At 40.1% G+C, this 27,483-nt stretch overlaps 1 protein-coding gene across 3 annotated transcripts in view; it reads right to left on the bottom strand.

Moving 5' to 3' along the window:
* Nucleotides 1-868: 868 nt before the first annotated feature.
* LOC124719954 (serine/arginine repetitive matrix protein 2-like) overlaps nt 869-27,483 on the bottom strand; it is a 327,019-nt gene continuing 300,404 nt past the window's right edge. For all 3 annotated transcript variants that reach the window (XM_047245163.1, XM_047245165.1, XM_047245164.1), the window contains exon 9: nt 869-3,456. In XM_047245163.1, the coding sequence (XP_047101119.1) occupies nt 3,400-3,456 (57 nt within the window). In that variant the 3' untranslated portion in view covers nt 869-3,399. The remainder of the gene's footprint in view (nt 3,457-27,483) is intronic.

Genomic DNA, 27,483 nt, shown 5'->3' with positions numbered 1-27,483 from the left:
CTCCATCTCGTGTTCATGCTCTACGGTCCTTCAGCATGCAGTTAGCTGCACTCGGACTGCTAATCAATTTGAGTGTGCGACGCTCGAACAAACGTCATGAAAGTTGAGTGCAGTTTCCCCCTCAGTGCGAAGTGGCTGTATTCACATCTGACGAGTTAGGTGGAATTACGTGCTCTCAGCAATTTGAGCATGCTTAAATGTCAGATGCAGACCTGTATTCTACAATTATCCAGTATTAAAATGTAAATACTTCCAAACTTCAGTAGCACAGTACCATGGTTTCACAGCCTTGATTTTTGTTTTCCAGAAACATGATCTGCAGTCAGTTTGTGCTTTGCCACCATAAGTAAGAGGTATAAATTAAGTAGAATGTGTAAGTAGGAGGTTCAAGTAAGTAAGTATAAAGTAAGTAGAGTGTATGAAATGTACACTTCATGCGGGAGCCAGTAAGGGCCTAGCTGTGAACTTCTACATGTTTCATCATTCAAATACTATGTTGTAGTCGTGTAAAGTAATATGTTAGTCTGCCACAAGTGAGCTTTGTGAATTTTTTTTAATACGTGTAAGTTACTGGTACGTGTCAGACCATGATGTTCTAAGGTATCATCAAAAAGGGAACACTGTGTGTCAATAAAAATGATGAATTCAAAAATCATTTGCTGCAGTGTTGTGTACTTTAACAAATGTTCATCGAGTCCACTAATTGCACGAAGACAATCCAAGAAGAGTGGTTATAGGCCTTCCAAGCTGCAGTTCTAGGTCAGTACATTTACACACTTCTGAAGTTTCTTGTAGGGGTAACACTGTCATCTGGGATCACCTACAATCAACCAATTAACCCATTCTTAATTTAAGAGGTAAATGATGGTTCTGCAAGCCAAGAAAACTTTATTGACACCTTGTATAATTACTACAGGTAAATACATAATGGAAACTTTAGATAATAAAAATAAAGAACACAACATTTTTTTTGTAATAAATCAGTGTGTACAGGGTGGTATCTACAGCTATTAGTTACTGGCAACATTCAAGATATAATTACAACAAACAGTGCTGACAATAATAGGTACTACATGCACACTCTAAGTCAACTCCTGATGAGACACTTGACGACAGCAGCCGAATCGACATAAATGTAAGGACGTCGAGTGGTACTGACTGTCTTCTGGTTAAAACCAACTTTAATGCACTCAATATGTCAATAAATAAGAGGATTTCGAATTATGTGCTAGTGACTGCTAATTCAGTGTATCACTTACAAGAGTTTTTAGACACAGACATACTAATCACAGTGTTATTTGACGAGTAAAGTTGGCAACAACCAGAAAGCAGTCAATACTGATCTACAGCATTCAATTTCTATCGATTCAGCCGCTTGCATCAGATGCTTTACTGAGAATGTGCATTAAGCAGTATTGAAATGTGTATATTAACATAAATACGTACATCAGAAAAATACATTACAATTCACAGAGAACATTGACTACTATTGGAAGGAGAATACATACAACTATTGAGTGGTCTTTATTGCTTCTAAATAAACGAAGAAAACAGAATGAAAAACATAATTGTGAGAATTCTGATTTGCATTCAATTATGGCATAAATCTGTCCAAAATGAGATCAAGAATGTCTCTCACCACGCCGTTCCCCTTTAATATTTATCACCTTACACTCAAAACTGGTGGTGAGAACAGAAGCAGGAAGAGTACAAATATACAAAGCCACTCCCAGGAACCTACATGGCAGCAAACATCTACAGTTATGGAAAATTAATCTCAGACAAAAGACTGAAGTACTTGGGCCCCCTTAGTAAAGGCCACAGATAACAGAATTTCTCCACAGTGTCATAAATTTAGTTAAAATATTTACAGCCGTGCATCTGGTAACTACAAGAAAAAACATACGCAGAAAATTGCAATAGTAATGAAATTGTGCTAGTTTATAATTTACATTACCACTGCCACAAAGAACAGTATTGTGATCAATTGGGTGAAACAAAACCAATATATAATGTATGACTTTGAAAAAAGTACAATGCAGTTCTAATCCTAGCTACGTCAGAAGCTGCCTACAACTCAAGAACTTGCTCGAATTATGTCACATACTTTCAGAAACAACAGTACCTTAATACTATATTTTCTCTTACAAACATCAATGTAGCGTAAGGTGTAATGGCAAAATGGGGGAAGGCGTGTCTGATTTAGAGGAGACAAGTATCTGTTTATTTATGACAAGGGTATAATTATATTCATTCTCTAAATATTGATAGGGTAATACAACATCAAAGCTAATCAAATACTGGAGAAAAATGTTCATTTTACCATGAAGATAGAGAAATGGAAAAAGTACACTCACACAGAAACACCTGAAAGCAAGCATCTCACTATATAAATACTACACAATAATAATGAAAAGAAGCAATCAGTTCTGCATTCTTCTTCTGATCAGTAACACAAATTGAGTACTTTTCACTTTCCGTCAACAAGGCAGGATGAGAGCAGACAATGCACAGACTTCCAAATGTCAGTCACAGATTAAATCATTCTGAGTAAATTTAACAAAAAAACTGTTCCTACACTTACAGGAAAACACGCACCATTTGCAACAATTAATGAGAAAAGAGTATTTCACACTTACAATTACAATGCCCAAACCTTCTTTCACAAAATATACAAACACAAAAAAAGAGTAACTCTCTCTCGGTGGGTTCTCGGGGAGGTGAAAACAGTAATCACAGTTCATTTCCCCAGTTCCACAGTATTAGTAATAACAGCAGTACTAGAAAATAAAAGATTGTTCTCCGTCCTGCCAAAACTCGACTAATTTCTCCGTAACTTGTGACAACAGCTATGTGAAAACATACTATCAGCTTACTATATTAGTATATATGTCTTCTAATCCTAGTTACAACATGCTACATTATGCCATTATCTTCTGGTAAAAAAAAAAAAAGGACCATGTGAACAAGAACTATGGGCTAACTTCCAGTTGTAGAAGTAAGCAATGAGATCACAGGTATATGAGGAAGGGGATGGGAGAGGTATGGAATGATTACAGGATAACTCACTTTTGGTTGCACCTGACACATTTGAGAAATAAGGACACAGTGAAGACAGAAGCGCATGCACAGGTATGCGAATGTGTACCCGCCGCAAATAGACTCTTCCATTACATCCAATATGCAAGCTTCTTGACGACACTACAAGATGGCAAATTGGCATACAAGAGTGTCAGATCACAGCTCAGCTGCTGCACACAAATTCTTTCAATAGTCGTTAACAATTTCTTGACTACCTACACAGAATTCATGACATTCAAAATAAATAAATCATTCTGCAACAGTTCAACACTGTATCTTCTGTGGCATGGAAAATGTACTGCACGCAATCCAGCGTTCTTAGGAAACCTCTACTTCGTCAACAGCAACTGGTGGATTTGTAAGTGAATCTTCATCCTGCAACACACAGAAAATGTAACATAGTTTTCATTTTAACACCATTCTACAAGTGTGGCTTCTCTAGGAAGAGGAATGATATCTTTTATACTTAATACAGGCTGTTTTCTTCCATACCAACCATATTTCTTCCACAATCAAAAAGTTCCATCCTCCATTCATTCATTGGGTTCTTACAGACAGTCTCTCGTGTGTGTATTGGGGGGGGGGGGGGCACACGTACTCTGTCTGCCAATACCATCAATGACAGATGTGTTGATCACCACCATATGTGATTACCACAACCTGAAAAATCTGCGGCAGCTTGGTCCTGTCTTACAGAGGAACAAGGTACTACACAAAGAGACTCAAGTGGCTCCAAATGCCTCGCCTTACAGAGACTGTGTTTTAAAAGAACCTGCTGAAATCAGAACAACAGATAATATCATTAACTGTGGTAATGGATACCAGCTAAGTATAACTTGGAATCCTGTTTTATCCGACACGAAGAAACTATGGCATGTGAATCGGCCGGCTACGAGTATTAATTTTAACGGTATGTCATTTTTCGCCAGCTGGAGGCACGGCAGCTCTTCTTGCCCCAGGGGGCAGCAGCGACGTTTGAGTACTTGCGCATTATCTCAGAGCGTGTGCTTTTGTATTTTACAGTCATTTGTGGTTCGAATCAGTTATCGGCGAGAGCAGCTTAGCTACTCTCACCTGATGATGCAGCCTATTGCACTGTGGAAAAATTAGGTGTAGATGACAGCTTGACCCGGCTGAAGACCCAACAAGAATTTGAAAAGGACTTCAGGACTGCAACTGTGCATAAAGTAATTAGGCAAACATTGAAGTTGTTCCCATATAAAGTGACAGCAGTGCACAAATTGAAATGTATGGAGGATGAAAAGCAATTCCATTGCTGAAAATGGTTTGCATCTTATGTTGAGAGGAATATGATTTATATTCTCAACGTCACCTTCTACACAGACGAGGCTTGGTTTCACGTCTCTTGGTCATGTTAACATATAAAACACACGATTACAGTTGATGGAGAATCACTGTCCTGTGCTCAAAATGCCGCTGTGAGATCAGAAAATCGGAGTGTGGGTAGGAATATCCACACAGCACATTATTGGATCTTAATTTTTTTTTTTTCAGAAATGGTGAACAGTGAATGTTGTTATTTAATGACCCACCATTTCATTTGCCAACTAAAGAAAGATGAAATCAACTACTCACAGTTTCAAAAATATGGCGCACACAGCTAACAAAACTGTGCACCTTCTGGAACAATTTTCTGGGGAACATTTCCTCTCAAAAGACTTTGCCAGACCTTACCCCACCAGATTTTTTTCTTTTGGGGAGCAGCAGGATATATAGTGTATCAGAATCACCTACGCATGCTGTGTGACTTAAAAACTGAAATAACTGCGTGCATGAGAAGCACATCACAGTCAGATCTGCACAAAGTGTTCTCACTTGTATAGCCAACTCTGGACATCATTTCCAACATAAGTTGTAACTGGACAGCAACTTTCTGAACACTTTGTGTATAAGCTGTGAAGCAGGTATTTTGAAAATGCCACTGCTCCTGCTCTTACACTGCTCAGCTGTTTTCATTGCCCTAAGTGATTTAATACTAAGCAATTACAAAATTTTAACTGTATAATACAGTAGAGTCCCATTAATCTGAACAAATTGGGACCGGACCTTGTTCAGATTACCGATCGTTCGGATTAGCCGGAATTACGGTGACGAGTTTCTAGAAACAAGTATACCGAGCAGGTAAGTAGGTACACCATGGTAACAAGTGTGGGAACAATGGCTCATCCTCACTCCCTGCCCTTGTTGTTGTACACTGATTAGACTTTTGTAGTGTCTGAGGTCAGTGCACTCCCAGTTGTATTGTATTCATTCAGGTGTAGTGGTGTACGTATTTTTGTCACGAGTAAACGGAAACGTACAATGTTAACTCTCTAAGAAAAACTGAATGCTTGAAGTGGATAGAAAATGGTGAGAATGTATCGAAACTGGTAATGGAACTGGGTGTTGGTAAAGCAACCATTTGTGATCAGAAGAAGAAGAACCGAGTGAAGCTTGAACAGTCTGTGCAACGTCTTCGAGAAAAACACTCGAAATTCGGCAGAGTTTGTAACAGTCTCAGTACGATAAAGTGGATGAAGCACTTTTCCTTTATACAGGAAAGAGAAAGGGGAACTCCTTTGGGTGGAGCTCTGGTTCAGGAGAAGGCTGTTTACCTGAACAAGTTTATGAATGGCGATGAGTCTTTTAGTGCGAGTACGGGTTGTTTGGACAGATTCAAAAAAGGACATGTAATCCGTCAGCTAACATTTACTGGTGAGAAGCTTCCTTCTGGGCATGATGCAGTGAAGGAATATTTAGGTGAGTTTGAAAAAATGATATTAGAGGGAAGGTATTCTCCCCAACAAATTTATAACACTGATGAGACTGGCCTTAATTTTAGGGTATTGCCAACAAAAAGCCTGGCATCAAAAGCAGAAGACCGTGCTCCCGGTTTTAAAATGTGCAAAGACAGTGTGACTTTATTAGCGTGCAGCAACGCTGCTGGTAATCACAAGTTGCCTTCACTGCTGATCGGCAAATCTGCTAGGCACAGAGCTTTTAAAAACTGCAACATGAAGTCTCTGCTCGTATTTTATTGCAACCAGAAAAGAAGCACAGAGGGGTGGTAAGCTGTCCAAAAAATGGTTTCACGGCCAGTTTGTTCCCTCTGTTCGACGGTTTTCTAAGGAAAATCATTTGTCTCCCCACGTACTCCTTTTGATTGATAATGCACCATCTCACTCTAGCACTGAGGAATTATGTGACGGAGAAATTGTGGCGAAGTTTTTGCCACCAAATGTTACACCACTTCTACAGCCAATGGACCAAACATTGAAAATTATTTACAGAAAACAATTTTTAAGAATGCTGATCCAAGATGATAGCATTCCTTTAGTGGGCAAAATAAAAAAGACGAATGTGAAGGACGCTGTCTATTGGGGCGCTGAGGCGCGGCAGAATATTTCAGAAAATACTCAGAAAATCGTCAAGAAAACTGTGGACATCTCTTGAATTTCAGGACAACCTAATTCAAAATGAAGAGGAAAATGAACTACAAATGATACAGACAATCCCTGGGTGTGAAGAAGCTAGTGAAGGAGACGTAAATGAGTGGATGGCAGCGGATGGGCCATATGTGGAGAACGTTACTGATGCTGATTTAGTTGCTGCTTTGACTTGAGACCAGGAAGAAGTGGACTGCTGTGACAGAAGTGACATCAGTGCGACAGAGGAGAGCTGCTGCCACACAGGGACGCAACAGAAGCCCTCGGCCTCGCGCTATGTTATTTGGAGCAACAGCCCACTGCAACACCTGCTGATTTGATGTTTATAAGACGATGGCGCAACTGTGCGTCATATAACAGACTGTCTTCATTACGCCAAAATACAGTGACTGAGGTTTTGTCATCTAAAAAGTGGGGATCAAATGTTCGTTCTACTTTAGTAAGTTTGACAACTTTTCTTTCATTGTTATGCGTTGTTTAAACCTAATATTTCCTTGCCAATTTTTCTAATACCATGTTTACTACACTGTGTAAATTAAAATAGTGTGTATGTACAGCAGTTTACTGCACAGGTTTCCATACTTAGTCTAACATTTTTCATGTTCGGATTAACCGAACATTCGGATTACCGGGGGTTCGGATTAGCAGGACTCTGCTGTACTACAAATGTTAAAATACATTTAATATGAACAGTGCCATTCTGCCGTATAATGAACAGAATACAAGCATACAGAATATCAGACCAACTGTGTGACTGGATTGAAGAGTTTTTAGCAGATAGAATACAGCCCATCATTCACAATGGAGAGAAATCTTCAGACACAAAATGTAAAAGTGACTTCAGGTGCACCCCAAGGGAGTGTCACAGCACCACAAATTTTCACAATATATATAAAAGATACTGTTTTACAAAAAGGAAGTTGCAACTCTAGAATACCGATTTGAAATACTGCAAGACCCTGCGGAGAGTTGACACTCGGTATAGGGGCTGCTGAGTACGATTACATGATTGCAGAACAATCATTGGAAGCAGTCCATAAAATATGTAGGAATAAGCGTGGCAATTTAAAGTGGAAAGGCCACGTAAAACGTATCACTGGTGTGGCAGATAGCAGGCTGAGATTCACTGGAAGATTCCTCAGGAAGTGTGGCCCACCCGCAAAGGGGGCAGCTTACAAAGTTCTCGATTGACCAGTGCTCGAATATCGCTCATCAGTCTGGGATCTGTACCAGACAGAATTAATAGAGGAAATAGATAATATCCAAAGAAGAGCAGCATATTTTGTTAAAGGTTCATTTAGTAAAAGTGAAACTGTCACAGAGGTGCTCGGCCGACTCGAGTTGCAGGTACTGCAAGAGAGGCATTCTGCGCCAAGATGTGCTTTAGTGTTAAAGTTCTGAGAGTAAAAGTTCCTAGAAGAATCAACCAATATACTGCTTTCTCATATGTATTTTATCACAAAAAGAGCGTGGAGGTAAAACTAGAGACATCGAGCCCCCACAGGAGCTTGTCAACCATTATTATTCAACAAACCATTCGTGACTGCAACAGGAAAGGGGGATATGATAATGGTAAAACAAAGATCTCACCATCACACACCATAAACTGGTTCGTGGAGTGTAGATGTAGATGTACTGTTAACCAGACCAAATCACAGAGTCCATGCATTCCAGAACGCGAAATTTCAAGCTGAACCCTAGACCCCTAGACACATATGTGTAGTCTATATGCAAATTATTTCTACTACAGTAGTAACCAACCCTAAATTCACTCTTATTATTAACCATGAGTATCAGTAACGAACAAAGATATCGGCACACAAAGGTTGGAACATCACAACAAAAAAGAGTGAATAACTGTACTTTGAGCTTATCGTTAGTTAGCTGGTTTTAGCATTCTCCATTTTTACAAATATGAAACAGTGGTTGCTGCACATTACTAATACCCAGAATTACTCCATTCAGCTAGGTAATTTTGCTATTCTTGTCGAACTACATGTTACGGGAGGATAAGCTTCATTTTTCAGATTCAGTTAACCCTCCAACCTCTGACTTTTCTGAACAAAATTCTGGACCAATTTTTTTCACTAATTATAGTAGTGATAAGGATTGCATCCTCCCCCCCAAGAATCACAGAACTCCCAGTTGGTGGGGAGGCTTGCGTGTCTCAGCGATACAAATAGCTGTACCATAGGTGCAACCACAACGGAGGGGTATCTGTTGAGAGGCCACACAAACGTGTGGTTCCTGAAGTGGGGCAGCGGCTTTTTCAGTAATTGCAGGGGGCAACAGTCTGGATGATTGACTGATCTGGCCTTGTAACACTAACCAAAACGGCTGGTATTGCGAACGGCTGAAAGCAAGGGGAAACTACGGCCGTAATTTTTCCCGACGGCTTGCAGCTTTACTGTATGGATAAATGATGATGGCATCCTCTTGGGTAAAACATTCCGGAGCTAAAATAGTCCCCCATTTGGATCTCCGGGTGGGGACTACTCAGGAGGACACTGTTATCAGGAGAAAGAAAACTGGTGTTCTATGGATCAGAGCATGGAATGTCAGATCCTTTAATCGGGCAGGTAGGTTAGAAAATTTAAAACAGGAAATAGATAGGTTAAAGTAAGATATAGTGGGAATTAGTGAAGCTCGGTGGCAGGAGGAACAAGACTTTTGGTCAGGTGAAAACAGGGTTATAAATACACTCCTGGAAATGGAAAAAAGAACACATTGACACCGGTGTGTCAGACCCACCATACTTGCTCCGGACAATGCGAGAGGGCTGTACAAGCAATGATCACACGCACGACACAGCGGACACACTGGGAACCGTGGTGTTGGCCGTCGAATGGCGCTAGCTGCGCAGCATTTGTGCACCGCCGCCGTCAGTGTCAGCCAGTTTGCCGTCGCATACGGAGCTCCATCGCAGTCTTTAACACTGGTAGCATGCCGCGACAGCGTGGACGTGAACTGTATGTGCAGTTGACGGACTTTGAGCGAGCGCGTATAGTGGGCATGCGGGAGGCCGGGTGGACGTACCGCCGAATTGCTCAACACGTGGGGCGTGAGGTCTCCACAGTACATCGATGTTGTCGCCAGTGGTCGGCGGAAGGTGCACGTGCCCGTCGACCTGGGACCGGACCGCAGCGACGCACGGATGCACGCCAAGACCGTAGGATCCTACGCAGTGCCGTAGGGGGCCACACCGCCACTTCCCAGCAAATTAGGGACACTGTTGCTCCTGGGGTATCGGCGAGGACCATTCGCAACCGTCTCCATGAAGCTGGGCTACGGTCCCGCACACCGTTAGGCCGTCTTCCGCTCACGCCCCAACATCGTGCAGCCCGCCTCCAGTGGTGTCGCGACAGGCGTGAATGGAGGGACGAATGGAGACGTGTCGTCTTCAGCGATGAGAGTCGCTTCTGCCTTGGTGCCAATGATGGTCGTATGCGTGTTTGGCGCCGTGCAGGTGAGCGCCACAATCAGGACTGCATACGACCGAGGCACACAGGGACAACACCCGGCATCATGGTGTGGGGAGCGATCTCCTACACTGGCCGTACACCACTGGTGATCGTCGAGGGGACACTGAATAGTGCACGGTACATCCAAACCGTCATCGAACCCATCGTTCTACCATTCCTAGACCGGCAAGGGAACTTGCTGTTCCAACAGGACAATGCACGTCCGCATGTATCCCGTGCCACCCAACGTGCTCTAGAAGGTGTAAGTCAACTACCCTGGCCAGCAAGATCTCCGGATCTGTCCCCCATTGAGCATGTTTGGGACTGGATGAAGCGTCGTCTCACGCGGTCTGCACGTCCAGCACGAACGCTGGTCCAACTGAGGCGCCAGGTGGCAATGGCATGGCAAGCCGTTCCACAGGACTACATCCAGCATCTCTACGATCGTCTCCATGGGAGAATAGCAGCCTGCATTGCTGCGAAAGGTGGATATACACTGTACTAGTGCCGACATTGTGCATGCTCTGTTGCCTGTGTCTATGTGCCTGTGGTTCTGTCAGTGTGATCATGTGATGTATCTGACCCCAGGAATGTGTCAATAAAGTTTCCCCTTCCTGGGACAATGAATTCACGGTGTTCTTATTTCAATTTCCAGGAGTGTACAAAATCAAATAGGGGTAATGCAGGAGTAGGTTTAACAATGAATAAAAAAGAATAGGAGTTCGGGTAAGCTACTACAAACAGCATAGTGAACGCATTATTGTGGCCAAGATAGATACGAAGTCCACGCCTGTCACACTAGTACAAGTTTATATGACAACTAGCTCTGCAGATGACGAAGAGATTGATGAAATGTATGTTAGCTTTGAGAGACGAAATAGTGAAGGTAGCAGAGGATCAAGCAGGTAAAAAGATGAAGGCTAATAGAAATCCTTGGGTAACAGAAGAGATATTGAATTTAATTGATGAAAGGAGAAAATACAAAAACGCAGTAAATGAAGCATGCAAAAAAGAATACAAACGTCTCAAAAATGAGATCAACAGGAACTGCAAAATGACTAAGCAGGTATGGCCAGAGGACAAATGTAAGGATATAGAGGCACATATCACTAGGGTAAGTTAGATACTGCCTACAGGAAAATTAAAGAGACCTTTGGAGAAAAGAGAACCACTTGTATGAATATCAAGAGCTCAGATGGAAACCCAGTTCTAAGCAAAGCAAAGAAGGGAAAGCAGAAAGGTGGAAGGAGTATATAGAGGGTCTATACAAGGGCCATGTACTTGAGGACAATATTATGGAAATGGAAGAGGATGTAGATGAATATGAAATGGGAGATATGATACTGCGTGACGAGTTTGACAGAGCACTGAAAGACCTAAGCCGAAACAAGGCCCCGGGAGTAGACAACATTCCATTAAAATTACTGACGGCCTTTGGAGAGCCAGTCCAGGCAAAACTCTACCATCTGGTGAGCAAGATGTATGAGACAGGAGAAATACCCTCAGACTTCAAGAAGAATATAATAATTCCAATCCAAAAGAAAGCAGGTGTTCACAGATGTGAAAATTACCGAACTATCAGTTTAATAAGCCATGGCTGAAAAATAATAACGCGAATTCTTTACAGACGAATGGAAAAACTGGTAGAAGCCGATCTCGGGGAAGATCAATTTGGATTTCATGGAAATGTTGGAACACGTGAGGCAATACTGGCCCTTACGACTTATCTTAGGAGAAAGATTAAGGAAAGGCAAACCTGCGTTTCTAGCATTTGTAGACTTAGAGAAAGCTTTTGACAATGTTCACTGGAATACTCTCTTTCAAATTCTGAAGGTGGCAGGGGTAAAATACAGGGAGCGAAAGGCTATTTATAGTTTATACAGAAACCAGATGGCAGTTATAAAAGTCTAGGGACATGAAATGGAAGCAGTGGTTGGGAAGGGAGTGAGACAGGGTTGTAGCCTCTCCCCGATGTTATTCAATATGTTTATTGAGCAAGCAGTAAAGTAAACAAAAGAAACATTCAGAGTAGGTATTAAAATCCATGGAGAAGAAATAAAAACTTTGAAGTTCGCTGATGACATTTTAATTCTGTCAGACACAGCAAAGGACCTGGAAGAGCAGCTGAACGGAATGTATAGTGTCTTGAAAGGAAGATATAAGATGACAGAAGCAAAACGAGGAAAGCGTTTCTGAAGAAGAGAAATTTGTTAACATCGAGTATACATTTAAGTGTCAGGAAGTCGTTGTAGTATTGTATGTAGTATGAAGTATTTGTATGGAGTGTAGCCATGTATCGAAGTGAAATATGGACGATAAATAGTTTGGACAAGAAGAGAATAGAAGCTTTCGAAATGTGGTGCTACAGAAGAATGCTGAAGATTAGATGGGTAGATCACATAACTAATGAGGAGGTATTGAATAGGATTGGAGAGAAGAGGAGTTTGTGGCACAACTTGACTAGAAGAAGTGATTGGTTGGTAGGTCATATTCTGAGGCATGAAGGGATCACCAATTTAGTATTGGAGGGCAGCGTGGAGGGTAAAACTCATAGAGGGAGACCAAGAGATGAATACACTAAGCAGATTCAGAAGGATGTAGGTTGCAGTAGGTACTGGGAGATGACGACCACAGCAACAACAATGAGGATTGCATTAAAGGAATGTAACAAGAAAACCAAAAACTATATTTAGAAAGGATTTTTAATTGATGTTTGACATACACAATGCGGGAACCACAAGAACTGTTTTCAATGTTACAAACACAGTAAAAATTTATTGATAATTTTTCTGGATGTTTGGAGCTGCATGGGCTGTTAGAACAGTAACTATTGTTGTGGCTTCTTGTGATTCAGCAGCAAAGAGATGTAAACTACTAGTGCTGGACCTAACAACAACACTGAACAAAGGTTGTCACCACATTATTATTATTATTATTATTATTTTGGCAAGTCTCGGTTTTGTGCATAATGTCACAATGGACATGTATGGGTCTGGATTCTCTGAGAATGATCGTTACCTGACTGAATTTGTCACTGTCCTCTCTAAGTAGGGTTACAAACACAAGCTTGCAAAAATGGATATATTTTGCTTACGTGAGAAGGTATGCACTATGTGATCATAAGTATCCGGACAGTCCCAAAACATAAGTTTTTCGTATAAGGTGCATCGTGCTGCAATCTACTGCCAGGTACTCCATATCAGCGACCTCAGTAGTCATTAGACATTGTGAGAAAGCAGACTGGGGCACTCCGTGGCACTCACGGACTTTGAATGTGGTCAGTTGATTCGGTGTCACTTGTGTAATATGTCTGTACGCAAGATTTCCACACTCCTAAACATCCCTGGATCCACTGTTTCCAATGTGATAGCGAAGTGGAAATGTGAAGGGACACGTACAGCACAAAAGCGTACAGGCCGACCTCATCTGTCGACTGACAGAGATTGCCCATCTATCCAGCCCACCATGCATGAATTCCAAACTATATAATGATCCACTGCAAGTACTACGACAGTTAGGTGGGAGGTGAGAAAACTTGGATTTATTGATCAAGCACCTACTCATAAGCCACAGATCACACCAGTAAATGCCAAATGACACCTCACTTGGTGTAAGGAGCGTAAACATTGGACAATTGAACAGTGGAAAAATGTTGTGTGGAGTGAGAAATCATGGTACACAATGTGGCGATCCAATGGTAGGGTGTGGGTATGACGAATGCCCGGTGAACGTCACCTGCCAGCATGTGTAATGCCAACAGTAAAATTCGGAGGCAGTGGTGTAATGTTGTGGTCGTGTTTTTCATGGAGGGGGTTTACACACCTTGTTATTTTATATGGCACTATCACAGCACAGGCCTACATTGATGTTTTAAGCACCTTCTTGCTTCCCACTGTTGCAGAGCAATTCAGGGATTGCGACTGCATCTTTCAACACAATTGAGCTCCTGTTCATAATGCACGGCCTGTGGTGGAGTGGTTACATGACAATAACATCTCTGTAATGGAGTAACCTGTACACAGTCCTGATCTGAATCCTATAGAACACATTTGTGATGTTTTGGAATGCCAACTTCGTGCCAGGCCTCACCAACCGACATCGATACCTCTTCTCAGTGCAGCACTCCGTGAAGAATGGGCTGCCATTCCCCAAGAAGCCTTCCAGCACCAGACTGAACGTATGGCTGCGAGAATGGAAGCTGTCATCTAGGCTGAGGGTGGGCCAGCACCATACTGAATTCCAACTTTACTGATGGAGGGCGCCACAAACTTGTAAATCATTTTTCGCTAGGTGTCCAGATACTTTTGATCACATAGTGTATGTGTATGTATGAGGATGAGACTCAAGAAAATAGAAAATGGACTCCTGATGTTCCACAGCAACAGAAAAAAAAGTAATTTCCAATGCTGCTGAGCAACAGAAAAATATCTGAAACTTCCTGGACAATTAAAACTGTGTCTCCGCAATATCCTTTCTTCCTGGAGTGCTAGTTCTGCAAGTTTTGCAGGAGAGCTTCTGTGAAGTTTGGAAGGTAGGAGACGAGGTACTGGTGGAAGTAAAGCTGTAAGGATGGGTCGTGAGCCGTGCTTGGGTAGTTCAGTGGTGGTAGAGCACTTGCCCCTCGAAAGGCAAAGGTCCCGAGTTCGAGTCTCGGTCCAGCACACACTTTTAATCTGCCAGGAAGTTTTATATCAGTGCACATACTGCTACAGAGTGAAAATTACATTCTGGAGAAAAATACCTGATGGGAGGACAATTACTTCCAATGTCTAAATAGCCGAAAAAGAAATGTTGGTCAGAGATTTTGTTTTTGTGATCAGTTCCTCCTTGAGGGTGCTTCACCTTTAATCGGCAGGCAGTGTACTTCTCTTGCACTGAACTCGAGTTTGTTCTCACAAAAAGGGTATGTAAAAAAAAATTACAGTATCACGTGGTTGAATGCCAGTAATGCAACATATTACTGATTGATATTTCAATCTCTGAAATTATTTGAAGCAAAACGTGTCATGAACCAATGTCTGGAGGCACAGAAGTCTCCTTCTTATTGGTATATTTTCAGTGAGTGTAAGCCATATAAACTTACAGTTAGGATGTTCCATTTCTGAAGCTGTGTGGACATAAAATATTCTCGAGGCATCAGGTGCACCACACCATTACTGCATTGCAATTATAGTCCTCCACAGAGGATGAAATAATGGTCAACAGTGGCTCAAAGAGTACTATTTCCAAATTTTTTAAAATGACATAATGAGTGTAACAACACAATACAATGTGACACAGAATAAAGTTTCCCAATTGAGTTTACAATTTTCAACAATAAATTCTGATATTTAAATGACTGTAGTTCAGAAATTTTTGGTGACTTCTAATATTACAAAGTGAAAACTTAAACAGCCTTGTATGCAAAATTAAGGAGGCAAGAAATTTTACAAGAAAGCTGTAACCTATTATGTCTTGTAACACCCTAACGAACCCCAAAACCCAGTTAGGAAAGACCATCATGATGTAAAGTAGGGAAAAGTTATCCTGACATGTACGACAACTTTGCCGACGATATAACACCAGAAAGTCTTGATAAACACCAACATTAAGCATTACAGAGTGAGTTTTGGTAGAAACCAAGAAGAAAGAAAGGACATCTTTAGTTATTTGCCAAACATCTAAGTAATAATTGTAAATTAATACCATGAAAGTTAAGTCCAAAGAAATGCCGGTCAGAGATAACTTTTATGCGGAAGAGAGTTGTAAATGCAACAAAGAAATACAATGCGTCTACAATACTCATTCACGGAAAAAGCAAGTCACTTGCTAGTTATTGCACTATCAAGTCATACGAGAGCAGCTCTTGTCATAGTTGAGCGAACGGAGCATGATGAGATTGTTTTACTTTCAAGAGTCATTGTTTTGTGACATAGGCGCACGGATTTTGTGAACTCGTATTCAGACTAGAGGCTTGATCCGAGATAGTATGCTGACTGTGTCTACCGAGTTGTTGGACTTTATTCACGGAAGTAGGCAATATTGGACTCAACATTCATATAAGTGAACTTATAGAAAGGAATGGACAAAGTTCCAAAAGACTATAATACACGTTTAGTCTCGGGTAGGTGACATTGACACGAATACATGAAGAAGAATCAGTTACGCCGAGGGTTAAAGCTGTCGTAATTGTCACGATACTTGAAACTAAAAGAACTGCCAGTGCTAATTAACTGTGTGTGCGTATGGCATGATGTTTGTAAAGTATTTAGCAAAAAGGAACAATAAAATTGTTCATCAAAAGTGGAATGCAACGTGTCGCCTCCATCATTCTATGAATGTTAATAATTGCTCATCAAAAATTAATGAACAATGACTTTTTAACTGGGAAGTAAATTCGTGGACTGTAAGTTGTGACAAGGAAGGTTTGGACACACATAATATTACGATGCAAGATAATGAAGACATTGTTAAAGAGTATCTGTGGATCTCGCGTCATATAGAGCGAACAATTTTACTTAGGAACAAACAAACAATGACCAATACGATCTGCAACTGAACTTTTTCCTCACTTTTGGTGATGTGGGCGATGTGCACGAGGGAAGATACATCAATTACTGCACTGAAGTGTTAACCGGGCACATAATAATTCAACTTCAAACCATAAGAGACAATCAGAGTGCGCAGTTCGTATCAATAAGGAAACTGTGCGGACTCGCAATCAAATTTTAATCATTACGCGAGGAATGATTTCTTAAGAGCTATTCCGAATCTCGTCTCTCGTTAACCGACGGAGATGTCCACCATCACGCAACGCGTCTCGACTCCACCAACCGAGCTGTAGCAGCAACAGCTCCACGGCGTCGACAACACCAGCAAGCGGCGGAGAGGGGACGTCACATCGTTCTGGCGCCTACAACGTGGGGCCCGACGACGCCAGCTGCTGTCTCATCTGGGAGACAATGCAGCGCCTAACGACAACAATCGACGCATCATCAAGCAGACAACGCTAGCTGTATCATCCAGAAGATGACACAATCTTCATGGACAACAGCTATACATTGTTTGTCCACAGAACGGAAATCAACAACGCCGGACGCCACACCGTCCACCACTTATCCCCAACTACGAGTGCAGAGATACAACGTGGGGGGCTGACACCTGCTCAACACAGCCAACACTTCACGACTTTGAGTGACCTACACGCAGAACGACGCAGCGTGTCTGAGAGCAGTCATCAGGGACAACACCGACACCGTGACAATCTTGAACACCAGAGAAAACGTAAGCAATCCACAAAATAAGTGCTTATTTGAGTATAGCAGAATGGATTACTTACCATAGTGGGAATATTATACTTTCACTGTGCTTGTGTTTCGTAGTAGTAATAATATTAGTGGGTGAAACAGTGTAATAACCGTGAGGTATACTAAATGGGTTATCATTACGTCTAAGAGGAACATTAGATTACATAGCGATATGGAGAAGAGAATTTCCGAATCGAGGGAGGAGTTTAGTGATTTATCAGAACAAGAAGAAGGTACTAGAACCACTGTCAATGTAGGAGGTGAAATATTTATTGAACCAGATAACTTGGTGACACCTAGTGTGTCGGGTGTTAGAACAGAAAATAAAGTTGTAGATTTAGTAGATAACAATAATTCTGATGCTAAAGAGGAAATAGATCAGGAATGCGGAATGAATGTCGCACAGACCAGCTCTGGAAGTGTGGACGTATTCTGTGTCATATTGTCAAAATTAAATATATTGGGTGATGTGAACGATGCAATCAAGGAACAGCAAGCTACCTTAGACAAGAAATTTTCAGAACAACAAACATCCTTAGACAATAGATTTTTGGAACAGCAAACAGCATTGAATAGCAAATTTTCTGAAGTAGCCCAACAGCAGGCCATGTTAAATAATAAATTTTTGGAGCAACACACAATGTTAAATAGTAAAGTAGCTAAAATAGGTAGTAAGATAGTGCAACAGCAAGCTGTTATGGAAGCCAAATTCAGTGAACAATTACAGATTTTTGAAAATAGACTTGTCGAACAGCAGCTAAATTAGTGGATGTTGAGTCTAGGTTAAGTAAACAGGAATAACAGGAAGTGAAACTTATTGATCGTATAGATAAATTACAAGAAAATGTCAGTAATTTATCAGGACAATGCGAAATGGTATCAGTAAGAATTAATTCCTTAATGGATAATAATAGTAATATTACAAATTGTCTGACTGAAATTGAAAATAATTCAGCTAAAAAGATCGACAACTATCTTTTCGATCAGAGTAAAAATTTTGAAGAGGATTTATCTGAGTGGATCGAGCAAAAGACTGTAGATATAGACGATAGAGTGCGATCTACGCTTGCGACCACACACAAGTTAGTGATAGAGCAAACACATAAGAATAATGAGACAACAAATAATTTTATTAGTGAATTTAAACAAATTAAAAATAAAGTCATTCATGATTGTGACCATAGTTTTGCTCGAACATCCGAGCAACAGTTTTGCAATGACGTGAAGCCAGAAAATGAGTATGTATGTAGTCAATTAAAATCCAACTCCGAGACGAAGTGTCTGCGTATACAATCCAACACGTATGCTAGTGATCTGTGGGAAATAAACTCGCAATTGGAATTGGATGATGAACCGTATGTGCAGCAGAGTTGTGTTTCTTCCTTAAAGGTGGAACACAGCATCTTTAAGAGTAGGCAATTTCCAATCTTCTCTAGTGAGAAAGATAACATCAACCCAAAGGTATTTACAAACTCGTTTAAGAGAATATTTCTGCGCAATTGGACTGAATTTGATAAGATAAAATTTATCATGTCTAAGATCATAGGAGAAGCTGCATTGTGGGCTGCAGAAATTAGTGAGACTTGTAATACGTGCTCAGAGTTAGAAAGGCTTTTCTTAGCAAAATATTGGCCCTCAAGTCGTCAAGAACATTTGCGGAAGGAGGTTCACCGACCTGAGTTTTACAACCCTAAGAAAGAGACTTTAAGGCAATACTTTGAGTGTTATTTTAATAAGACTAGATGCTGGACTGAACCCATTTCCAGTCGTGCAGTCATCAGGATATTGAAGGGCAGGTTGCCTTTCAGTATAAGGGGAAATGGACTCAACTGATATGTTAATAGAGGACGCCAATGGCACAACAATGACAGCAATTATTAAAGGAATAATGGAAACAATAGTCAGTGGTATTAAAATAGGCAGAATAATAATAAGAATTCTACCAACTTTAACCGGAATAATCAGAATTTCAAAAACGGTAGCGCACAAATAGATCAAAGGATAATCAAAATTGGAACCCGAATTATAATCCTCCTAACGGTGCCTTCGTACTGAACAATAATCAAATGCCAGGACAAAGCGATTTCCAAAGAGTAAATGTAGTATCAATGAATAGGAAGAGGAAGTACGGGGGGTGGCAATCGCCAAACCACCAATGTTGTGGCGATGGCCGACAGAACAACTGTGCTCCTATGGAGCTGCCTAGCAAGTCCAGTTGGGGAACATGCCAAATGAACAATGTGGGTTGGACTAATACCAGTGCTACCAGCACATCCTTTAACCGTAATCGATCTATACCATTACCAGATGGGAGAAACGTAATTGTAGACAACGCGTATCCACAAAAAGTGAACGAGATACATCTAGTCTAAATACACGAACCACCGAGAAACTTAAGTGATAGACGGTCAAATGAGAGCCAGTCATTTTAGGCCTTCCTCAGATGGCTGGTTATGAGGAGGGAGGCAAACTTCACAAGTCCATCTATGTCCTTAAGTATCACAATGACTCCAACATCAGAGACAATTTAGTAAATGAACCTAGGGCTGAAGTTAATAAGGAAGAATATTCCTTACAGGCTATTGTGGTAGAGAAGATCAGTAACATTCCAGTAAATATTCTGATTGACACAGATGCAACGGTCAGTGTAATGACGATTAATTGTTTAAATATGGTTAGTAGACAACAGAAGCAACTCACTTTGCCAGTGTCAGGATGCACAGTATCGGGGGCCTTTAGCGTGAGAGCACAAGGGATAATTAAACAAGTACGGGTAGCAGTACAGCTACAAGAAGTTAAATTAGAATGTACTTTCTTATAGTATCTAAAATGACTACACCGTGCATATAGGGGATGGATTTTTTATATGAATATAGTGCAATCCTTGACATTAAGGAAGGTGTTTGTATGTTGACTGTTAATGATAAACCATTAAAGATTATGCAAAGAAAGAAAAGACCTATTTTAGGGAAATACTGTCAACATTTAATTGTCAATTGTATTCCGAGGAATGCTTTGCATTACATAGATGATGACTGTGATAAGTCAACCGATGTTGAAGCTGATATATTGAGCATCGATGATAAAGAATCAGAATATTTATCGATACAGCAGCAGATAGAATTAAGATAAGTGTTAAGGTTCTATCTACTAGTATTTAATAAAAAACCAAGGATAATAAAAAAAACTTCAAGTAAAACATTGAAACTTACCCACATACCACATTCTGTAAGATGACATACTCAGTCCCACGGTCAAAGAGGAAAGCGGTAACGAAGGAAATAAAAAGGATGTTAGACTGGAGTATCATCGAAACTTCAACGTCAGAGTACTCTAGCCCTATCTTAGCCGTAACTATGCCTAATGGAGATATTCGTTTAGTCTTAGATGTGACAGATGTCAACAAAATTATCAAACTAGTGAGTACTCGACCGGAAAATATTGAAGAACTTATGCAAAAATGTCATGTAGTTAATTTTCTGACCTCCCTAGATCTAACATCCTCTTATTGGCAATCAAAAATCTCCAAGGAATCACGAAAATACACCGCTTTTATATATTTGGGAAGAAGTTATCAATTTAAATGCCATTCGGGCTAAATAGTAGTGGTGGTGTATTCGTAACCGCACTGGATACAGTGCTTGGTCCAGATCTCTTGGAACGAGTTACAGTTTACGTAGATGATTTCTTAATTGCCATGGAAATGTGAGCAGAACATCTGGAATTACTAAATCGCGTGTTTGAAAAATGTTTGGAATATGGAGTAACAACTAATTTGGCAAAATCAAAACTCTGGAGGAATCAAATTAAATTTCTGGGTCACATAGTCACACCTGAGGGAATAGTGCCAAATCCTTAGTAGTTAGATGCCATTAGAAACTGCCCATATCCTAAAAAACAGAAACCAGTTAAAATCATTTTTGGGGATAGCGTCCTTTTTCAGGAAATTTAATATCCCATCAGTTATTGAGTAAGGAATGTCTATTTGTACTATGACACTGCACTAATGCTTGTAGTAAAGCTTCTGATGAAATACGTAGTGCTCTAATTAATGCTCCGCTGCTGCACAATCCATGCACCAAAAAGGATTTTTTCATCGTGACTGATGCAGCAGAGATGGGATTGGGGGCTACATTATTTCAAATGGATGATGAAACAAATGTAGATACCATAAAGATAATTGCTTTTGCCAGTCGAACACTATCAAATTGTGAACATTCATATTGTACGACTGAATTAAAGGTGTTAGTGACAATACGGGCATTGTAAAAATTCAGGTATCCGACTTACATGTTGGGCCCTAGTGTTACAAGAGTACAACGTGACAGCTAAACACATCAAGGGTCGCAACAACGTCATAGCAGACACATTGTCGAGATTGCCAACACCTAAGTCTGACGAAACGGAAGAAGAGCGTACAGTAGATTTTAAGATCATGATGTTCGAAACAGTTCCATATACGAAAGAGGCAAGTGAGATGTGTTTGCATATAGAGCAGATGTAAAAGATAGATTGTAAAGAAGTTATAAGTGATTTACATACTGGCAAAAATAATAAAATTAATAATCATTATAGAATAAAAGGTGTATTATTTTACTGGAAAAATGAAAGGAATAAGTGGAAGATCTGTATTCCTTGTAAGTATGTTGATCCTATTTTATGGTTTACTCATGTCCGTTGGTGTCATTTCGGAGCTCAGAAATGTGTTATGAAACTACAGCAACTGTGTTTTTATCGGAACCCATTAAAGCGAGCTCAAGAAGTACTAAAAAAGTGTAAGATATGTCAAAAGGCAAAAACCAGTTAATTATGGTATTCGAGATGTCTTACAGCCCATAGTTCCTAAGCAACCATTGAGCATTGTATCATGCGATACATGTGGACCCTTTCCAACAGGCAAGGGGAATTTCAAATATGTGTTTGCTATGTATGATTTATTTTCGAAACATGTAAAATTGTATCCATTAAGATCCACTAATGTCAAACCGACGTTGAGAAAAATCAAGGATGACTATTTAATTAACGTAGGTAAACCCACGGGGTTAATTACAGATAATGCCTGTTACTTCAGAAATAAGATGTGGCGTGAAGCATTGAAGACATGGGGCGTGCCTCATGTGTTCATAGCCTGCTTCAACCCATCAGGGAACCCAATTGAAATGATATTTCGAGAACTAAATAGATTTATAAGGACATATGTGGGCAAACAACACCATCGATGGGTAGAGCTGATAGTTAGTTTTGAAACCATGTACAATGAACTACCACACCTATCAACTGGTTATACGCCAAATGAAATCTTATTCAATAAGCAGAGTAATGACAACTGGCTTGGTACTTTACCAACTAGACATCAGAAGGAAAGAAATTGCCAGGAAATGATAAGTAAAGTGTACTTGAGATTGAAACATAAGGCTAAAATACGCAAGAACCAGTTTGATAAGAGAATATGTGTTGTAATTAGCTATAAAGTAGGTGATTCTGTATTCTTAAGAAACCATTCTAAATCGTCAAGAAAAAAAATAGACTGAATAAGAAATGGTGTAATCTACATAATGGACCGTACCGAATTATTCAGATACCTCATACTCAAAGTTATCTTCTAAAAGACGAGGAACATACAAAATAAAAGGAGTTTATCCTCATCTTGAATTAAAAAGGTATTTTAGTTAGTGCAGAATAATTATTTTATGCATCAAGATATTTTGTGAAGTGAGCGAAGACTAAGAATGTTTATATTTTTTATTTAGAATAGTAGTTAATAGTTATAATTATTTTTAAATTAAATTTAATTGAGTCATCAAAGTAGATGATAGGTTTTACAAGAAGAATCAATTAATTAATAAAAGTTCCATTGACGTATTGCTAGAACCATCTTAAAGATGATTATGTGTTGGAATTTTAGTTAATTAATTAATTAATTAATTAATTATGTGTTTATTGTAGACGATGGTAAAGGTTTGTTTAGAATATTTGTTCACACGTTCTGCGATGGAAGAAGCACCACACGCATGTACACAAAAGCACAATGAAAACTATAATCAGGATTAATTTGGATAGGAGAGTAATTTTAAAAGTGAAATCACTTATTTTGGGGAAAGTAAGCGAAGCCTGTATAGAAAGTGACCAAGTAACCAATGAGCGTACCAGAGAGTAAGAACTATTTTGAGTGACAGAACCAAAGCGGTAAAGTGATGATAGTGTGAACAGTCTATGATTAATAAACTGAAGAAACTTGTATAGAATGTCAAGAAACTATTCAAACTACTAAATGACATTGCTAGACAGAGACAAAACATAGTGTTGTTAAAAAACAGTAAATCATTAGTGTTGTGTGTATGCACAAGGGAAAGGAGTGAAATAAGTGTTCCAGATTTCCAACTGTGGTGCTGTGGACAGCCGAGCTGCAGGCTGTATTGAGCTGTAGTGCAGTCTACCACAGATATCACCTCGCAATGGAGATCAACCCTAAACCGACGACAATCAGATCGTACCGTATTTACTCGAATCTAAGCCACACTTCTTTTCCGGTTTTTGTAATCCAAAAAACGATCTGCGGCTTAGAATCGAGTGCAAAGGAAGCGGAAGTTCTGAAAAATGTTGGTAGGTGCCGCCACAACTAACTTCTGCCGTCGAATATATGTAACGCTGCACAGGCAAGCTTTGTAGGCACAAAGATAAATACTGGTGCCAAAACCTATGCGTCATTTTTTAAAAAAAAAAAAAGAAAAAGAAAAAGAAAAGGGGTGGAAGACGAGCTTTGTTTCTCTGCCCCGAGTTTCGACCACTACATTTTCATACATTATCCCACGAAGTAAATACAAATTCTATATTGTTCATCTTCGAATGTAGCAGAATTTCAATGTACTACGAAAATCCGACTGGCAAGACTGTTTGGGATGTTTGTCAATATGGCCAATTTCTGAATTTTTTTGCTACCTCTGAGAAGAGATGGTTGCTAATAGAAACTTTTTGAATTGTGAATCACATGCAGTATTCTCTTCACCATAAGAATAATAAGAATATAAACATTTTGCCATGTATACTTTAGTGTTTGCTGCTATCTCATTTCAATCCTGTCTGCCTAATAAACTACAAAACTAGAGTGAGACAACAGCAAACGCGGAAGAATATACATATCATGTCATGTTTATATTCGTATTATTCTTATGCCTAATAGTGATACAGTCAGAAATGAAGCAAGGGCAATTGACTAGATTTTTAAATCTAAGATAACTCTAATTTCTGTGCAGAATGTAATGTACTAAAGAGGCGCCTGCAAAGATTTTCAAACGGACAAAAATTTTCGCGAAACTCTTGTTCAGAACATCTTCTATCATATGCAGTCTATTATTTGGTTCTTGTTGATCATTATCAAAGAAAGCAGCAGTGTAAGTAACAACATATAGCAGTCTCTTACCATTGTTTCGCTAATGAGACAATTCCTCTCTTTTATTTATTTATTTATTTTTTTTAATTGTAAGCGGCGGTAGCGCGCACAAAATCAAGCCATGCGGCGAGCCGCGACAGGCCGCAAACACACACTATCAGAATGCGACAAACAATGCATGACCCAGTACAGTAATGAATTTTCAGCTTAGAGTGATGTAAACACCTATAACAAAGAAAACGGCGCTTATCAGATCAAAGAAAAATAAGCAATCGATTCAAACCAGACGAAGCACGTGAAAAAGGAAGAGTACCTGTATAAACACGGATGGAGTGCCCGACGCATAGCAATGGCTACCTGGTAAAGCTTAACTGCTAAGCTTACGACTCGAACCAAACTACTGTAGCTGTATCGTCATTCATCCGACCTAAATTGTGTCTCATATTACAATGGACCAACTTTCTTTCGATTTGGAGGTGCGGCCTAAAACTTTTCTCTCCCCTTGAAGTTCGAGTCTCAAATTTCAGGTGCGGCTTAGATTCAGGAATTTTTTTTTTTTTTTTCCTTTATTTCGAGTCTCATATTTCAGGTGCAGTTTAGATTCAAGTGCGGCTTAGATTCGAGTAAATACGGTTTGCTGCTTTGTACGATCTGATGCAGTAGCAGCTTTGCCAGAGGTTCGGAGCAGAAGAAGCAGGCTTCGAACTGGGCCACATCTCACAGCCGACACGGTCCAGTGCTGTCGCAGCGTCAGTGAGACGATAACAGTGCAATGAAATGAATTATTTAAGTGATGAACCTTACGTTCATACGTTTGTTAAGATCGATGTATTATTTCATGTTTATGTATGTGTATGAATGGTGTTGCATTTCAGATTTGTACACGTATCTGTAAGAGAGTGAAAAAACCAAAACGAGGACCCGACCTAAGTAGGGACTTCGAAGCGGGAATAAAATACCCACTTCATCATCCGGGGGGTAAATGTAACACCCTAATGAACCCCAAAACACAATTAGGAAAGACCATCATGATGTAAAGTAGGGAAAAGTTATCCTGACATGTACGACAACTTTGCCGATGATATAACACCAGAAAGTCTTGATAAACACCAACATTAAGCATAACAGAGTCTGTTTTGGTAGAAAGCAAGAAGTAAGAAAGGTCATCTTTAGTTATTTGCCAAATCTAAGTAATAATTGCAAATTAACACCATGAAAGTTAAGTCCAAAGAAATGTCGGTCAGAGATAACTGTTTGTGGAAGAGTGTTGTAAACGCAACAAAGAAATACAATGCTCTTGCCATAGTTGAGCGAACGGAGCGTGTCGAGATTGTTTTACTTTCAAGAGTCATTGTTTTGTGACGCAGGCGCACGGATTTTGTGAACTCGTATTCAGACTAGAGGCTTGATCCGAGATAGTATGCTGACTGTGTCTACCGAGTCGTTGGACTTTATTCACGGAAGTAGGCAATATTGGACTCAACCTTCATATAAGTGAACTTATAGAAAGGAATGGACAAAGTTCCAAAAGACTATAATACACGTTTAGTCTCGAGTAGGTGACACTGACACGAATACACGAAGAAGAAACAGTTACGCCGAGGGTTAAAGCTGTCGTAATTGTCACGATACTTGAAACTAAAAGAACTGCCAGTGCTAATTAACCGTGTGTGCGTGTGGCATGATGTTTGTAAAGTATTTAGCAAAAAGGAACAATAAAATTGTTCATCAAAAGTGGAATTCAACGTGTTGCCTCCATCATTCTATGAATGTTTGATAATTGCTCATCAAAAATTAATGAACAATGACTTTTTAACTGGGAAGTACATTCGTGGACTGTTAGTTGTGACAAGGAAGGTTTGGACATACATAATATTACGACGCAAGATAATGAAGACATTGTTAAAGAGTATCTGTGGATCTCGCGTCATACAGAGCGAACAATTTTATTTAGCAATGAACAAACAACGACCAATACGATCTGCAATTGAACTTTTTCCTCGCTTTTGGTGATGTGGGCGATGTGCACGAGGGAAGATTCATCAATTACTGCACTAAAGTGTTAACCTGGCACATAATAATTCAACTTCAAACCATAAGAGACAATCAGAGTGCGTAGTTCACATTAATAAGGAAACTGCGCAGACTCGCAATCAAACTAAAATCATTACGCGAGGAACGATTTCTTAAGAGCTTTTTCAGATCTCGTCTCTCGTTAACAGACAGAGACATCCACCATCACGCAACGCGTCTCGACTCCACCGACCGAGCTGTAGCAGCAACAGCTCCACGGTGCAGGCAACACCGGCAGACGGCGGAGACGGGACGTCACAGTCTCCGACACACCAGCTTCTCGAACTGGACTGGACATGTGTGAAACGAGGACATTTACTATAGGAAAAAATTTACCATTTGCTCGAGTTACTTGAGGGGACATTTTTTATGCAATATTTGGTGCATACGTTCTGTCAGGCCTTCAGGCTGCTGCCTATTTTCATATCGAAATACAAGGGGGCAATCAAAAAGTTACCATTCGAGGGCACCGTTGCAGCCCGACTCCGATGCAGGTATATAAGCAGCGACATGTAGACAAGGTGTTTATCGTTGCATTTGTGCCTATCTGATGCGAATGTTGTAAGTGCAGAAAGGTGAACTATGACAATGTTGTTACTAAAGGCGTCCAAACAGGACCAAAGTGCCGTTATTATTTTCTCGGTTGCCGAAGGGCAAACCCCAGTAGACATCCGCGACAGCACGAAGAACGTGTATGGGGCAGCACGTCTGTCCAAAACCACCACTGTGACATGGTGCTCTAAGAG

This window comes from Schistocerca piceifrons, chromosome 11, assembly GCF_021461385.2.
Source record: "Schistocerca piceifrons isolate TAMUIC-IGC-003096 chromosome 11, iqSchPice1.1, whole genome shotgun sequence".
Classification (NCBI taxonomy): domain Eukaryota; kingdom Metazoa; phylum Arthropoda; class Insecta; order Orthoptera; family Acrididae; genus Schistocerca; species Schistocerca piceifrons.
Note: the sequence above shows the minus strand (reverse complement) of the source record. Positions and strands in the feature narration are given on the sequence as shown.